Source organism: Ailuropoda melanoleuca, chromosome 19 (assembly GCF_002007445.2).
Source record: "Ailuropoda melanoleuca isolate Jingjing chromosome 19, ASM200744v2, whole genome shotgun sequence".
Classification (NCBI taxonomy): Eukaryota; Metazoa; Chordata; class Mammalia; order Carnivora; family Ursidae; genus Ailuropoda; species Ailuropoda melanoleuca.
In genome coordinates, this window is record NC_048236.1 from 21,924,556 (window position 1) to 21,943,186 (window position 18,631).

Here is an 18,631-nt window from a genome sequence, read left to right on the forward strand (position 1 = left end):
AACTTACTCTGCAATTGTTATTTCTTTAGTAACTTATTATTTAATAGTCACAATATTTGATCACTGACCAGTGAGAATTTTAAGTGTTTTATGTTTCTATAATCTATGTAATGATTTATATGGTAAGGTAATGGGTATTGTTTCCCCTAGTAAAAGACCAATAAAATGGCATCAGGGAAATACAAGTCAAAACCACAATGAGATACCACCTCACACCAGTCAGAATGGCTAAAATTAACAATTCAGGGAACGACTGATGTTGGCAAGGATGTGGAGAAAGGGGAATCCTCTTACACTGTTGGTGGGAATGCAAGCTGGTGCAACCACTCTGGAAAACAGTATGGAGGTTCCTCAAAAAGTTGAAAATAGAGCTACCATACGACCCAGCAATTGCACTACTGGGTATTGACCCCAAAGATATAAATACAGTAATCCAAAGGGGCACCTGTACCCCAATGTTTATAACAGCAATGTCCACAATAGTCAAACTATGGAGAGAGCCCAGATATCCATTGACAGACGAATGGGTAAAGAAGATGTGATACACACACACACACACACACACACACACACACAGAGGAATACTATGCAGCTATCAAAAATGAAATCTTGCCATTTGCAACGACACAGATGGAACTAGAGGTTATTACGCTAAGTGAAATAAGTCAATCAAAGAAAGACAATTATTATATGATCTCACTGATATGTGGAATTCGAGAAACAAGGCCGAGGATCATAGGGAAGAGAGAAAAAAATGAAACAAGATGAAAACAGAGAGGGAGACAAACCATAAGGGGCTCTTAATCTCAGGAAACAAACTGAGGGTTGCTGGAGGGGAGGGGGGATGGAAGGATGGGGTGGCTGAGTGGTGGGCATTGGGGAGGGTATGTGTTGTGGGGAGTGCTGTGTATTGTGTAAGACTGATGAAGCACAGACCTGTACCCCTGAAACCAATAATACATTATGTGTTAATTAAAAATTTTAAAAAATAAATAAAATTCAAAAAAAAGACTAGTAAAATGCTTTGAATATAAAAATTTGATATCATTCATATCAAGCTTTAGAACTGCCGTGGTGTAATAAAAACATCATTGGAGGTTCCTTCCAAAAGGGGACATCACTTCCCACTTAGAGACTTTTTTTCACTTCAGATGAGTCTTCATAGCATCTTCAACTAGGTAAACTTGAACTTTGCACAGACACTGAGCTTTCTGTACCATTTGAACTTGAAGCTTTCACACTATTACTCTTGTTAGTCTGCCATGTATGGTTGGAATTGGAACAATAGCTTCAGCATTTCTGTCCAGATTAATCATGTAAGAATAAATTGATCATACTGAATATGGGGTATAGAAACTTGGTTCTGTCACTAGTGGCATAAGCTTGTGTGTCTGTGTGTGTATATATACACACACAGACACACACACATATATTTTTTTAGTTGGAGGGATGGAGGTTTAGTGGTTAGGATAAAGCCTTGAGGTAAAAAATATTTTTAACAAAGCCATACGCAATATCTAGCTCTGCAGTTTACTGACTATGTGTGTTTTGAGCATGTTATTTTATTTCATTATTCTGAAGTTCAGTCTTCTCACCTGTAAAATGGGGATAATAATTTTTGCCTCATGATAGAGTATATGAAATATAATGCGTACAGAGGATTCATTAGAATAGCCAATAGCAAGCACTCATTCAACAAATGGTGGCTATTGTTATGATGCATTAAATGAAGAAAATAGATTGTTTTCAAATGTCCCTGACTTCTATCAGTCAAGCATCTGTGATTCCGCCATTCATGACATTAAGGTCAAAGGAGAGAGATGAGGTCATCAGAATGAGTATAATGCTAAGGATTTATTAAATTTGCAGTCAGTCTTTTTTTTCCTCATTTAATCATTTTATATGTAATATCCAGTTTGATTCATATAGCTCTTTGTGAAAGATAACATACATTTAAGAGAAATGACAAAATTGTCACATTATGAATTTAGAAATTATCCACTTTAATCTGCATATTAATTTTAAAACATCTATTGATGAAAATATTATTAGAAGCTACATCTGTTTTACTGGCAAAATTGAGTCCGTGTTTTTCTAGTTCAAAGGTCTAAGTTGGAGAAATAGAAATGTTAATATGTGATACAAAAGGAGAACACTGGTTACTGTTCAAAGCGGAAAATTGAATTATCAACAAGTTAATGATCTAGGTTTTAAGAACTTTTTTCTGTAATATAAAATGGAACTTTTGCCTAAGTATGTATGTATAGATTGAAATTTGCTATTTTGAAGTGTGATTGAAGGAAATTTTTTTAGAAGATAAGGTATCTGCAGCTATTTTTGGTTCGCAGAGAATCAGTGAGGACAGTCATAAAGATTTCGGTGAACAATAAATAATCAGAATTAACTAAAGAAACATTGAGCAAGAAGCTAATTAACTTAACAATTGATGTTCCCAATTATAAATATTGACCATTTCAGGTTGAAAACATCTAGATATCAAGTGTTTTTTGAAACATTGTTCATTATTTAGAATCAATGTGTTCCTCTTCCCATTTTTTTGTTCCTGTTTCCTCCTTTTTATAATTATTAGAAACTGCCAAGCAATCGTTTATGTTCAGTAAATATTTATAAAAGAATGAGTGAATGAATATTTGAGAAATATACAAAAGCTTGACAAGTTTTATAATACCCAAATTATATTGTTTTTCTAATACATGAAATATACTTACCAAAGAGGGATTGATTGCAATTAATACATCTTATACAAAATAATTGGAAAGAATGAAAAGATAAAATGGCGTGTATATTCAAATATGAATATTTTACTTGTTAACAAATATCTCAAGCAGAATATTTCATTTTTTTCTCTTTTTTTGCAATGGAACTTTCTTATCTACTATTTTGAATTGCTTTATCTCGTCTACCTGAAGTTAAGGAAACTACCAGGGTGTTGTACAAATATCATGAGATTTTTTCCAAAGGGAAAAGGGAGTATTTTCTTTTCAGGGAATTTTACATAGTATCAACAATGAACCAATCAGACAATTTTTTTTTTTCCTAAGCAAAGAAAAAGAAAATCAGGAAGGGAAGTTTGTAGACTCGAAGACCCTGCAGGAGTTAGACAGAATAACCTGGTGCCCTGGTAGATATGGCAACATTTGAACTTATGGGAAATTCCATTTTTTTAACTGTTAGCACGTTTTATTTTATAGATATATAATTTCCCCTGTAACAAATAAAATTTTATTTCCCATTGCAGCAACCCTGTTTAGTATTTAGACTATGTGTTCTTCATACTATATTAATTCTGTAGTGGTCATACAGACTAGGGAAAAATATCCTATCTCCCTTGGGTAACCTATCTTTCTTCTGCTCCATATGCATCTAATAATGGAATTCTAAAAGTGTTCAACCAGTTAACACCAAGCATTGTTTTCAACAGTTAGCTCTAAGAGAAGTATGTGTAGGCCTTTTAGTCAATCACAAATCAATCTCAAAGAGAAATAAGCATTTCAAATACTGGCTTAATGTTTATTTTCAGGAAAACCAATACCTAGATCAAATTAGTTTTTTTTAGGGCTAAAATACTTGCTTATATTGTGTATTAAACTAAAATTAATTTTTAGTCATCTTTGGCTTTTCAGTCTTGTTTTAGAGCCTAGATACAGTGTCCTTAAATTGAGAAAGATAGCCACATTTGTGTTCAAAGCACAAATACCAAATAGCATATCTTCTCTGATAAAGGAAACAGTAGCTCAGTCATGCCTTTTTAATACTAATCTTATGGAGCTTAACAAAATTGAAGATACTCAAATAATATAGCTGGGGAAGTTGTGTGCATTCCTGCTTTTCATCAGAATAATCTATGGGGGCTTTAAAAAACACAGATGCGCGGGGCACCTGGGTGGCTCAGTCGATTAAGCATCCAACTCTTGGTTTCAGCTCAGGTTATGATCTCAGATCGGAAGATTGAGCCCCGCGGTGGGCTCCAGTGGAGTCTGCTTGAGAGTCTCTCACCCTCTCCCTCCCTCTCTGCCCCTCCCCTGCACGCACACATACTCTCTCTCTCTCAAGCAAGTAAATAAATAAAAATTTAAAAAAAAATGCACAGATGCTTAAGCCCCACCGAATTGGAGTCTTTGGGGTTGGGTCTATATATCTGCTGTGCAGCCACTGTGGAGAACACTGCTGTAGACGGGCACTTCTGGGAGTAGTTTCAAACACACTGGCATGCCCGTTGAGGCACTCAGGATCCAAACTGGATAGACCATTGCTTACTTGTTATTGTGAAGAGTTTGGTCTCATGTACTAGGAGTTCGGTCCCGGGTTGAATCAGTAAAATGAATGATTTAGTATCGTATTTCCCCACCCTCACATCTAACTCTAAAAGCTTTGATTTTTTTCCTGGGGTCTACTGATCGATCAATCTACTTACTTAATAGCTTTCAGATTTATTATCTCATCCAAGCACTATTCACAAATGAGTGCACTTCTTCAAAAGAAACCAGACATTCTGAATTATGATCATCTTATGATTTTTCTCTGTCCCACCACTTTTATTGCATACCTGTCTACTAAATATTATTTTGAAAAAACCTACTGGGAAAACATACATTTTAGACATTAGTGCCACAAGAGAATGGACAAGAGAAGTATACGACAGAAAATTATTTCAGGATGTTTTGAACTTTGATTCAAGTAATTTCTTTTTGGTTTTTCATGAGAGAGTTACGTTCTAATAAACCAGTCATTTTCAGGGGACTCTTTTCTAAATGTAAAGTGTGTACAAAGTTTTTCTGTGCAGCATGACTTTGCTTGTATGATAAGTAGGTTAAATCTGAATTATTTGAATCTGAGTTTACCTGCAAAATCCTCCAGACTAGAATAGACCATTTAAATGCTGTTGGATTGGAGTCTATGAAAAATGTTTAGAAAGAATATTTTGAGCTTAATGTTCAATGTGTTTTATTAAAGCATTAAATTATCATCCCTTTTATTATGAACTAATATTTCATCAAATTTCATCAGCCCCTATATTCAGATCATCCTAAATTGTGGATAATACATTGATGCTGTGAGAAATTTCGAAATACGAATCTGTTGAGATAAAGGCTGCATCTCTCACAAATGATTAAAGGCCTAAAATATATATCTTCTTATACTGGACTTCTGATATACATGTTTACATTTCAGAAGGTTTTAACTGATATCATGTGCCTTCTGCAAATGACAATGAAAATCTTTGAAGCTAGGAGTCCTGATGTGTTTGATAATCAGGGGTCTGAATAAAGGGCTTTCACTGTATGTCTACACAAGCACATGCTTATGTTTAACTCAATGTATCAGACAATTTTGAACTGTAGACACCGGGCCATTTATGATGTAGTTGATGGAAATATGCTTTGCATGCAACAAAGGCCCATCTTATTAAAAGGTAAATGTTACAAAAATAATGTGTAGTGTAACTGCATCTTTAAAACAACTTTGAGCATTCATCTTTGATAAATAAACTTTTCTGCATGAAATCGTATTTAAAAGCTAACTTGCAGCAGCAACTTTTTTTTTGGTGACAATTCAATATTTTGTTCTTTTTGTGGGTGTTCTGTTTGTTTGCAGTCAGATGAGTGAGCCTCATAGCGGTTTGACGCTCAAATGTGCCAAGTGTGGAGTAGTTTCAACAACAGCTTTGTCAGCCACCACCGCCAGTAATGCCATGTTAGTCCCAATCATTTACATCTTCTTGTTACAAACCTTTTACAGTGCATGTGAGAAAATGCTATTGTGGAAAAAAAATGTTTGCTATTATTGGAGCTAAGAGCATACTTAAATATTTATAATTGGCAACTGCCTTTATAACTATTGTGGGATTGGCTATAAAAAAATAAAACTATGCAACGTTATCTGCTTTATGGTTTCCAAGTTAACGGTCTTGGTGCCACTTCCAAGAATGCTTTGTTGAACGGGGGTTTGGTTATCGCCTGGGGCATGACACGCAGCTACGTAATGTTGCCCTCTCTGTCTCTCAACAGGGCATCTCTTTGGAGTTCCTGCGTGGTGTTGCCCCTTCTGGCTCTAACGTGGATGTCTGCAGTTCTGGCCATGACAGACAAACGCTCCATATTGTTTCAAATACTTTTTGCCGTGTTTGATTCACTACAAGGTTTTGTGATCGTCATGGTTCACTGCATTCTTCGGAGGGAGGTAAGAAAGAGAATTCCTCTGGCAGAGAATGGTGATGGTTAGATGAATATTTTCCTTGTTAACAAATAGGATCTTTTATTTTAATATCTTCAGATTAAAATCATCTCCTCTAGGGCCGCCTGGGTGGCGCAGTTGTTAAGTGTCTGCCTTCGGCTCAGGGCGTGATCCCGGGATTATGGGATCGAGCCCCACATCAGGCTCCTCCGCTGGGAGCCTGCTTCTTCCTCTCCCACTCCCCCTGCCTGTGTTCCCTCTGGCTGGCTGTCTCTCTCTCTCTGTCAAATAAATAAATAAACAATCTTTAAAAAATGAATAAATAAAATAAAATCATCTCCTCTAAAGACAACCATTGGAAAGTCAAAGCTAAAGGGGAAACTTGAAGGGAAAGTTCAAGAGGACTTCTTGGACCCTGAAAGTGACAGTCAAAACAGATGGGACTGTGCAAGAGAAGACGCTTCTGGGGGTCCCAGGAACCAGGGAGAGTAGAGTCAAGAGATGTCATTAAGTGGAGAGAAGTCTGTTAGAGACACTAATGGTTAAGAGGGTGGGGTGGCATATTTTTAAGAGGCATTGTTCATACTCATAACGCAATGATATCTCTTAAACCCGTTCCCAAGCTCATGCTTCTGCACCCAGCATGTCCCATTCCTTCATACTTAACTAATTTCATTTTACATAGAAAATGTTGAAGATTACTGAACAGTTCTTGTGTCTCTATACTAAATTAATGTTGCTAAAGGTGAATGATTTTGTGATGGATGTTTATACTTAGAAAATACAAAAAAAAAGTACACAATGGAACACGAAAGGCAGTAACTGTTCCCAGGAACTACAGACCTATAATCACAGCATTTCTCCAGGTCATGGTTGAGGTTTACGGTCAGCTGTGAGGAAAACAAGTCCTCCTTCATGAGTTAGACACTAACCTGTGCCCAATCCACTGAGCAGTGATAGATGTTGGATGTGAGTTGTTTAGCAAGAAAATATTGTTTTCCAGCTAGGGCAAAAATTATGCTGAGTGCTTGCAAGCACTGACACAGTGTTTACAAGGTTTATGAGTCATTTTTGTGTTTACTCTGGGGATGGTGGTGACTAAAACACAATGACACAGTGCCTTGCTAGTCATTTTGAGGAAATGGTCTACACTGTCATTTCACATTATCCAGCTTGTTTGAGAATTTTATTATGATGTGCACATTGCAAAAAGACTAATGTGCATATGACTGCACACCACACAGTTTTTACAGTGATATGTGAAGACAACCACAGGTTTTTATCTGATTTACCAGATGGGGAGAACAGTATTTCTGATCTACTTCCGTAAGGTACAGGTGTCAGCAGTAAGCCCACGTGTGTATTCTAAGAACATTATATGATGAAAAGAAGAGTGACTTCACCTTGCAAAGGAGGCAATATTTCATCATCTAAAAATCCGATTTAGCTTATAGTTGTCAAGCCTTCTAATTCCCTCATCACAGATTTCTACCTAGAATATTAGCATTAAAAATCTTGCAAGTATTCAGTTCTTTGTAGGCCAAAATTAAGTAAAAGTTAAATTGAATAATTTAGGGCTATGTTTTTCTCCAACTATAGCTATCTTGTGGGTCTTCTGCATTAATATTATCTATAATGTGTTTATGTAACAAAATTGTTCTAAGCGAATAGCCACATGATGCATTTTTGATTGACAATTAAGGATGAACAGTTGCGGGTTTTAAGCAAGATACATAATATATTTATGCAATTTGCAGAAGATATTAACACTGTAGGTGTTAAAGAGGAGAAAAGTATCTTATCTAAATAAGCCTTTCTTTTTCTTCAGAAATAAGCTTTGAAGATAGCCCTAGGCTATATTAAAAATATTCAGGTTTTAAAGTGAAAGATATTTTGATGGCTTATTATCAATTTTTGCTGCTTATGTGAAGAAAAATATTTGGCACAAAAAATTCTTTCCATCAGAACTTTTCCATACTTGCTAATTGGACTAATAACTGTCAAAAATATGATTTAAGGGTAATTGAATCAAATCATATAATAAATGCTTCTGCTAAAATAGATATCTGTAAATATATGTTTTCTGTTTTAATAGGGAGTAAAAATATGAATATTGTTCCTGTTATTATTGCATTTTCAGTGATAGTTCACATTGAATAGTTTTAGAGCTGATAAATTAATAGCAGAGTGTCCTCACTCTCATTCCAAAACTGAAACAAAAAATCACATATCCATTATTTTTGCATTGACCTTAAAAATACCCTGTAACGCTGCTGTAAGTACACAGAGTAGATGTCAGGTATAGGGCAAGGCTCTTTCAGAATTTCTCAAAGGAAGTTTTTACTGAAAAGCCAAAAGAACCTTGTTTAAAAGGGTTTTGCAAATCCCAAGAACCACATCATAAGAAGGCCTCGCCGGGTTCAGAGAAACTCTTTTGGACCTTCTAACTGCATATCGCCTAACACACCCAGCAATAGGTCTGTCTCATATTACCTGTGATCACACTGTGCCAACATTAACCACAGTCCAAGAGAATAGGAGCATCTTCCCATATCCTCAGTGTCTCCTGTGAACAGATGTTCCATAAAAATACACCAAAGCAAGTGGTCTAGATAGCTACCTATAAAATACTGGGTAATGACTCCTAGCAAACTACCTGATAATCCCATAGGAGATTTTGGGAATACAATTTTACCTCTACTCTTTTTTTCACTTAAAGTATTTTTCATGATAACCCAAGATGATTTGTATGGATTTTTCTTTATTAACAATGTATAAGCAATGTAAAAAATATTTCCTTCAGTTTAGAGAGAGACTGGATACAGATACACATATTTTTATTTCTGTGTATTTTTGACACGCAGTAACATAATTGGGTCATTTGTAGTCTTTAATGATTCTTCCAATATGAATTCAAAAGCCTTTTCCTATATTTACTTTTGCAATCTTCCTGTGAAGGAGGTGGGTGTACACAAGGGAGGAATATAGCCTTGCAGTTAAAGAAGGAGAAAAGGAACGAAATAATATAACTGGCATTTTAAATGTGATGTGTATGGGGCTTGATTTATTCTAAATGTGCCTTTGCTTTTAGTGGGTCCAATTTTAAAACCAAATCATTTCAAGTCAGAAAGGAAGGGAGAAATGATCACTTTGGTTCTGCCAACTCAATTATATTCCACATTAAAAAAAAAAAAAAGCAAATTGATTATTTGCATAACAATTTGTTGTGACCTCCAGATTGACATCTCAATATTTAAATTTCATAAAGTTTGTATTCTTGAAAATACAGTTTTGTCTTCTAGAGCAACTCTATTAAATTGCTTTAGTAGATGCCTCTGACAAAAGAGAAAACAAAAAAAAAGGGAATAAGAAGAAAAAAAATATACAAAATTATTTATCACACATTACTTTTGGCAACAAAACATAGATCTTGGAAGCTAATATGTATAATACCTAATAAGACAGAATCTAGTAGAATAAATATAGATGCTTCCTTCATTTGTTCATGATTCCTTGATTAGAATTCATTTGCATTAAGCACATAACGACATCCACTATTTACTATTCTCCACATTGCTATGGAAATTCAAACTACACAAGTTATGAAACCTTTGAAATAGTTACTGTTGCTAGGAAACCACTTTCTTGGTGCCTGCACATTCTTCTCATCTCTCCTGTGTCTGGCTGTGCCTGGCTCTAAGACAATCTTACAGCTTAATGTCATAGGGGGAAAATAACAAGATTGTGATACAAAATAAGCTACAATAAAATTCTTTCACTAAATGGAAGGAAAGAGGCAAGTGCTTAAATGGATGACTTCATTGTATCAGTACCTGAGGGTCCTGCGGTTGCTCTGTAGTGGCCGTAGAAGGGCCAAGCTCCTCTTTTCTCTTTCCCCAGCACAGGCGGGAGGTCTGGGCTGTACCAGATGAGGTCCCAGAATCTTCTTCCAAACCTGGGAAGCAATTTTGTAACAAAGTGCTTGAAATAAACATGAACAGCTTTCCCTTCCTTCCTTCCTTCCTTCCTTCCTTTCTTCTTTCCTCCATTTCTCCCTCCTTCCCTCCCTCCCTCCTTTCCTTCTTTTCTTTTCCCTCCTTTCTTCTTTTCATTCCCCTCTGCCTTTTTTTTTTCCTTCCAATTTCCAATTTGGCCTTATTTCCATAAAGAATACTGATAAACAAAATGATTTACAAGCACATGATTGTGAATATATAAAACAGACAAGCATCTTTACCAGTCCATCTAAAACAAATATTCTCCCCCAAATCATTAAAAAAAAAAAAATAAATGAAGCCAATAGCAGTCAAATAACTAGAGAGCAATTTGAAAAGAGGTCATACTGCATATAATATAGTTCAGCTGGAGAGTTGCATGAATCTCCAAGCCTGATTATTTAGAGGGAAATTAGGTATGACTCATTATTACCGAAGCGCTTACGGAAGCATGTATCTGTGCACTCCCTTAATGAGGGAGGGCAGGAGTTTCAGTTAGTCTTTGGAGATGAGGGAGTGGGTGATAGGAGACTTCAGAATGCAATGGGTCCTGAGCAGAAAGACGGGGTCAGAGGATTAAGGAAGTGAAAGTTTTGAATAAGGGAAGATGGAGAGAGATTACTAGGCATGTGGTTTCCATGGAATGGACCTATGGTGAATATAGAGTAGTCTTCTCTGGGACCATCTGGGGTACATGGAGGCATAAAGCAAGTGATGATCCTAGACACTAGAGTGTTTAAAAAAAAAAAATGGTTATAGCCGTAACCCCAAGAGAAAGACAATACTGACAACATTTGAGTGCATAGCATTGATTAAGTGATATTTTTAGAGCATTTTCATTGGGGTTTCAGTGGTCATGGTTAGAGGCCACTGCATGTCATGTCATGAAGAAGTTCAATAGATTTCATAGAGTTAGTGAGTAGTCCAGGGTGGGAGGGTCAGGGTACTACTGATTCTAAGATTCTCATTTTGCGCAGAAAGACAAAGATTCACGGGAGAAGGGAGTGGGTTGCTAAGAGCCTTATCTTTGTCAGGCTGAATTGAAAGTTCAAGAAGAAAGACATTTAAAGATCATTTTGTTTGTTGCGTTTGTTTCCTGGGAATCGGAGAATGGCTCAAAGTACTGCAGTAAAGCTGGATTTTATCAGAACAGAGAATGGAAAGCACAAAGACTGCCTTTAAATAGGAACATGGATGTGACATAAGCAAGGATCATATGCTTCTATTCCTATATACATATTCCCAGAAATCACCAACCTCCCTTATTCCATTTCTTATAAATCCTACCTCTCCCTCCAGATTCGGCTTTCCTGACCTGAGCATAATTACAATTATGTTATGAATGTTTTCATCAGTCTTAATCTGTACCTGTGGTTCTCCAAGCCCAGGCAGAGATCTGGGAGCTGAACAAGAACATGAAATCAGATAAGTCAAGTGACATCAGTGGACAAACCGAGACACAGAGTTCATGGCAGAGATTGGCAAACTCAGGCATGTCTGCCAGGTAGTATCCAACCATGGCTTGCTTTACCTAAAATTCTTCTGAGTATCTGGCCAAAAGGATAGGCAAATCCCACTTCCCGCTCCTTCTGGTTCCCTGGGATCCCACCTTGCAACATTGTTAAACTGGTGGCAGAAAGTTGAATATGTCTAGACTAGAGGTTTAAAATTAATCTAGGAATAGAGGTCATGAATTAAGTTTTTATTTCCTGCCTTGAAGTGGATGGCATGAGGCTGAAATGAAGTGTCTTCTGTGAAGGCATAAGTGGGGGTGTCTGACATAGAACTTCCCTTACTCCTTTTCTCATTTGCAGGCTAAAAAATGGTGTTACATTTTTTCAGATCATATATATGAAGTGTCCTCTAGGGAAGCTACCTGTTACCCCAAAACTGATACGAACAAGGTAAAAAGCTACAACAATTTTGAGAGTGATAGATCTCTTAGGTGTTAAAAGATTCCAGTAGAAAGTCATTAGAACTGAAATTTAGGAGTAAAGTCCGTATTTTTCCTTCCAGGTAAAGCAAAGGACAAACCATTTTTATTTCTTTTTGCTATCAAAGAAGTCATGTAATACTTTTGTAATGTGAAGTCACTCATGTTATTTATGTCAGTTGGCATAATACATGTGAAATTGAGAATAATCTTACTGGTTCATTTAATGATTACATTATATGGAATTTAATATGATTAAAAAGAGCTGAATCATTTGTTTAATACATATCGATAGAAACAATAGTAGACATTAGATCCAGGAAAAAAATATAATGCATAAGAAATTCCCCCCCAAAACTAAAAATCTCAAATAATTATAAGAATGTAATTTAATTTCTTTGCTTGTCATAAAATGATCCTCTGGAATAGAAAATCAAGAATAACTGGAGGTAAAACTGTCTTCTTAAAATGTAAAGATTTGGGGTCTGAGCTGCTTGGTTGCTAAATACGGAGCCCATTACAAACAGTGCAGCTCTTGCCCGCGAGGTTTCTCTCAGTTGCAACGGGACCAAACAGTGCTCGGTGCTCTTCCCCAGCAATCTCTAAATCTGCACCAGCTTTGACAGTGACACTCTGCCAGCTGCCTTCAGAGTGAGGACCAGCCGAGAAGCTCTGGGCTTGCTGCTCCTGAGAGGAACCAGATCGCTCTCCTGTTGGGGGGAGACTACAGCAAGACACACCCCTGCAACCTTCTTTGAATTCATGCCTCACCCAGGAAACAATCCGCAGTAAAAGGCTGTATGGCTTTGCAGGGGTTTTCAGAGCAGCGGCCAGCGGGAACTAGACAGGATAACTTTGGTGGTGGCCCTGATGGATACTTTCAGAAGACAGCCTTGATAGCTGATTCTTTTTACTCACCTTATTTTTGAAGATGTCTCTTGGCATTCTTTTTTCATTTCACAGCATGACATCAGATTTCCTTAAAGTGCCCTAAATATTCCAAGGCTGTTTACATACCTGTTCTTTGCTCCTCCCCCAATACTTTTTAACCCTCTGTCTGGCTGTCAATTAAGGTTAAAGACCTATTGGCAGAGTATTGTAAAAAGAGGACATTTTGGGCTAGATTTTAATTGTGCCATAATATGTCAAACATTTAATTATTCAAGACAAGTTTATTTAAAAATTGTACTTACTAGTCTTGTATAAGTTTTAAAAAATGATAATATTGCAAGAGTTCGGAGTTATAAAAAAATTTTTAATTAAATTGTTGTTCCCCACAAATAGTAAGTCAGGTGAAGGAGTTTAAATGATAAATATGTGAATCTTCTAGCAATTGTTTTTCTATGATCTTAACCACAAGGCAAGAAACACCAAAACTATTATTGTCCTGCACTATAAATATGACAGTTGGCACAGGATTTTAATATCGGGATGGAATAGCCAAATACAGATTCTGTCTTTGTTTTTTATGCTTTCTTCTTGTCTAGAATTAAGGTCCTTGTAGACTTGCTTTTTAAAAAATTCCAGTTGTCCTCCATTAGTCCAATTCACATTGATTCACCAAAGATAACAGTCTTTTTGTTTACTTGATAGAAAATTCAGTTAATTATCAAAATGTTTCCACATAGCTGCAGATATATTTTCCAGGTACTGTCTCTCGTGAAACCCTTTTTTCTGTGATGAGGAGTATGCGTTATGAAATCCAGCCTAATCAATCCTCCCTGACAGTGTTGGACAAATATTTAAGGCTAATTCATGTAGATTGCCTGAATGCATTTTTAAGATTTTGTAAAAAATCAAACAAAGCGTTTGGAATCAAGTAGAATTTCTCCTGCAAAGCTTTCTGAATTAGAAGTGACAGAAGCACTAAAACAGTCGGAGAATCTAGTACTTAAATTATGGCATTTATATGACCATTAAAATGACTTTGAATTTATTGGAGAATTTTTATGCTTTTCTGTTTTATGTTTCTTCTGAATAGCATTGACTGATTCACAAAGCTGACATCATTCTCCAGGGTAGAAATGCCCTTAATCCATTGTCATATTTGGGGATTTGGTAATTTAAAGGATTGATTTTCTATGTGTATGTTATGAAAAAGAGTTAGATTTCTTTTGTATCTCCTTCAAGTGATCAGATAGTGGATTTTGAAGAGAAACTTAACAGAAGTTGCTTTTCCATATTTCATTGTCAGACAAAAATACCTCTGACAGCTAGACTCTGAAGGTCTGAAAAGAGTGGTTAGTGTGGACCAGTCAAATTAATGTTTGGTATTAGCAAGTGCCACTTTCATATCTTATATATGCTAGCATTTAGAAATAGATTTGAAAAAAAATGTTTCATGTGACAAGCTCCTGGAAGGGAGTATTTCTAACATATGACTTATCTACCTTTCTAAATGGTGCTCCTTCAGCAGTTGCCTTGGGGCCCAAACTTAGCACGTACCTATTTTTCTGAGGTGAGTTCTTTGGATTTTTTTCCTTTTTTTCTGAAAACCGATACACTTTCTTAGTGTTTTTCCCCAATGCAAATTTCTGTGTAGCAAACAGTGATCGTCTGGCAAACACTAGACTCATGACCGGTTTTTCATTATTAATGTGTCACTCTATGACTGGCAGCTATTACTTCTTCACCTAAAAAGGAGGGTCCTGAAAGCATTTGCATCTAAAGAATCTAACGTTTCCCATGTCGTGTCTCCTTCAAGGGAGAAGCTAGATGATTTCGTTCTAAATATTTATCCAGTTCTTCAGGAAAAGATGACAAGACTAGATTTCCCTGAGCCTATACTTGTATTGATGTGCTTGAAGGAGGAAAGAAGAAATTCTCTTGCTCATTGATATCAGGCAACTCCTCATTCTTTTTTTCCCAATAAACCTCAGACTTAGAAATATTAGAATCGGAGGATAGAAAAGAGGTCAGAGGGCACGGACTCCATCCCCCACTCCTGTAGTGCCGCATCACCAGGATTAGGACCCGAGGTGGAGAAAAAGACATAGACAAAGGTCTCCTTATTGTACCAGTTGGCCAGGACTCTGTGGTGGTGACTAAACCCTATGTCACTTCCCAAATCTTGCAATGATGACTTACGACATGGGTGACAGGAGCTGAAAGCAGTGGGCTCAGTTTTCTTCTGGCCAGTACGTATACTGTACACACCTCACGGCAAAACAGTGACAGGATAGTTCATGTCAGTGCTTTTCAGAAGTAAAGATCACTCATTACGTGTTTACTTTGGTCGTCTGTGTGACGGCGCTTCGGTAAAATAGGGGGTGTGCAACATCATCTCTGCTCTGTTTTTTGATCCAATAAAATAGATTATAATAAACTAGAAGGAGGGTATCAGTCCTGTGAACTCAAAACAGCAGAATACGAAAATGACCTTGCCATTGACTGGGATAAGAAGCTACTGTGATACTGTCTATTAATAGCTTGTCAGGAGCCTAATGAGCCACGGGAAGTGGGAAGGACATATTAATGCTAAGGCATCATATGATCAGAATAACTATCAATTGATTTATGTGTTTGTTATTCATTGATCCATCTTTATTCACTTGTTTAATAAAGGATTTAATGTTCTTCACATTTGCTTGTGATATGTGTTTCTTTACTCAGAATCCAATTGTGAATGCGTATTAAGAACATTTGGCTTTGCAAAGTGATTTTTTTTTTTAAGACAACCGGCAAAAGAGTGCTTTTGTTACCTTTTTGTTTCATTGTGTTTTGTTTTTACACCAGGGCGCATAGTACCTGAAGAGATACAAGAAATAGTTGCCCCAATATGATCCCTTCCATGAGACATAAAGGGAAAACCCCAAATCAGTTCCAGTTGAAAGATCGTTGAGTAATCTCATTGCCTCGATGTTTAAAGCTATTATGAAGATTATGCCATACCAAATAGGAAATCCCCCTTGAAAGACACACACATTGTTTATAACAGTGAAAATAAATCTGCCCTCTGGCAAGAATTACTGGTTTTTTAGCCAGACACAGCCCTGATGAAAACTGAGGAGTTCCTAGCTCTTCCCCCTATAGATTNCCAGCACTTCCCCCTATAGATTATGGCAAGTAGTAGATGTCGTCGTTGGCATAAAGTCCAGGGATACTGGTATATGTATTAAGAAATAAGCAAAGTGTGTATTAGATATAAAACAATGATAGATATCATTTCTCAGTTGATTGCCAATAATAGAGAGTATCTGGTCATTACCAAGTGAGAAGAAAGTTAATGGGTTTCTCCCCCCTCCAGGTTCAGGATGCATTTAGATGCCGATTGAGAAACTGTCAGGATCCGATCAATGCTGATTCTTCGAGTTCTTTTCCTAATGGGCATGCTCAAATAATGGTGAGCTTTTATTTTCCTTCCGACGGTTGATTAAGTCACGATTTGTGACGGGAATAAACAAATTCTTACTACTAAAATAGTATCCAAGTCCCATTTTGTGTGACTTTGGCTTTAGTTCATTAACAGATTTAGATCTACCAGATAACCTTTCTGTCTGGATCGCTGAGGAGTCCCGGATCTGTTACGGGACCTGGTGTGTTGAGTGTGGGGTTTCTGCACAACACCAGAGAGTGTTTTCATCCCTGCGCAGAATGAGGGATANTTCTTACTACTAAAATAGTATCCAAGTCCCATTTTGAGTGACTTTGGCTTTAGTTCATTAACAGATTTAGATCTACCAGATAACCTTTCTGTCTGGATTGCTGAGGAGTCCCGGATCTGTTACGGGCCCTGGTGTGTTGAGTGTGGGGTTTCTGCACAACACCAGAGAGTGTTTTCATCCCTGCGCAGAATGAGGGATAACAGTTTGTCCATAGGAACATGTTTGTTTACAGACCAGAACACTGTGAACTTGGTGCTTCTGGTCATAAAGCAGTGGTTCTCAGCCTTGTGTGTGCATTAGAATCCACAGTCCAGACCAGTGAAATCAGATGTCTGGGGTGGGACACCAGGTATTGGTGGCTCCAATATGCAGCTTAAGACTAGAACCACCGTCCTAAGGCAGAAGGGCGTGGCCACAATTCTAATAAAAGCTCGTCATTGTACATGATCTCTGTTGAGATTAAGGGGTCCTTTAGGCATAAGCACTTTGGTGTCTTTTAGAAATGGGATAAGATTTAAACTATGATTCATTAAAAGCAGGGCTTAAATAGAGATTTGTTTTTACCATATATTCAATTTATTATGATCGTTTTTGGATTACACAACATAAAATAGTCAAAACGATATATGAAGACTTGAGAAGGAATTACCAATTCTGTATTAAAACAAATAGATAAATACTGAAATTTCTAATTTAAAATATGAAAATAAATCTTAAAAATTCTAAACAATATCTTCCAGTATATGACTGGAAGAACTTGATTGAGATGGGCTAATTTAATTTTGCCATTTAAAAAAATTAACTGATCTCTTTAAAAGTTTGTGGGGGGGGACAAATATGGGGATGAAAGTGAACTCTAACAGATTGTAGGCTAGATTAGTAGTGTTTAATCTTTGATTTTAATTCCTAAATCTAAAAGGCTTTTGTCAATTTGAATGAAAATGGACCATTAGAAGAGCCTAGTTTGTTAGGGGTTTAACAAAGCTGTATTATAAGATACTACATTATAAACAATATATTCAAACTGAATACTTTAAAAATACAGAAAACAAAGACATTTATTTAAGTATATTCATAATACTGCACATTCTTTTTATTGTGGTTTAAGGAATTGCCTTGAAACTCTATCCTTTTATATACGGTGTCAGTCTCCTGACTGAAGATGACAGTGGGTATTGCATTGCTTTATTAAAATTGTATGCCATTTTTCCATTGCTTTAATTCAACACTTGGTCTCTAGGAAATAGGCTTGAAAACAATTTGATTATTCCTTGAGAAACTTCTTCTGCACAAAACAATAATCTAGTACTGCCTAGTCAGATATCTGTAAACTTTAGTTAATCAAGTTAGTAAAAGTCCCTCGAGGTCTGCATTAAATGATGATTCTATACCTTATTATTTGTTGTTACAGACAGACTTTGAAAAGGATGTAGACATTGCTTGTCGATCAGGTAAGAATATTTGGATTTTGAAAATATCATTAGGGATGTGAAATCACTTTTATGATTTTGATTTTAAAGAAAATGCCACAGTTTACACATCACATATTCATGTGGATGAATAAATAGAATCTTTCAAAGGGAAGCATTGTAGCAGCAAAATGTGGGGGAAGGGGAGAGAGGGAGGTGAAGGGAGAATGAAGATTGACAGAGAAACTCAGAATGGTTAATAGGAAGCATGATGACAACAGAAAAACATGGACTTGGAGATGTAAGACTTCCATTCCACTGCTTCCTGGTTGTCAGGTGTGAGGCCAGTCAGCTTGGCCTCTTTGTGCCTTACTTTCATCATCTGTGGAATATGGGTTGTTTCAAGGATGAATTACATCGTGTGTGTTTGTGTGTATCCTAGCTGCTGCCGTTGCTACTTGCTTAGCGGGGCCCAGAAGAAACCGCACAGCGCTC

At 36.7% G+C, this 18,631-nt stretch overlaps 1 protein-coding gene across 5 annotated transcripts in view; it reads left to right on the top strand.

Annotated features, from left to right (window-relative positions):
* ADGRB3 (adhesion G protein-coupled receptor B3) overlaps positions 1-18,631 on the top strand; it is a 697,114-nt gene that overhangs the window by 639,031 nt on the left and 39,452 nt on the right. For 4 of the 5 annotated variants that reach the window (XM_034648079.1, XM_034648080.1, XM_034648082.1 and 1 more), the window contains 4 exons: positions 5,617-5,715; positions 6,030-6,201; positions 16,370-16,465; positions 18,139-18,178. In XM_034648079.1, the coding sequence (XP_034503970.1) occupies positions 5,617-5,715; positions 6,030-6,201; positions 16,370-16,465; positions 18,139-18,178 (407 nt within the window). The remainder of the gene's footprint in view (positions 1-5,616; positions 5,716-6,029; positions 6,202-16,369; positions 16,466-18,138; positions 18,179-18,631) is intronic. The other variant, XM_034648081.1, reaches the window with a different exon arrangement.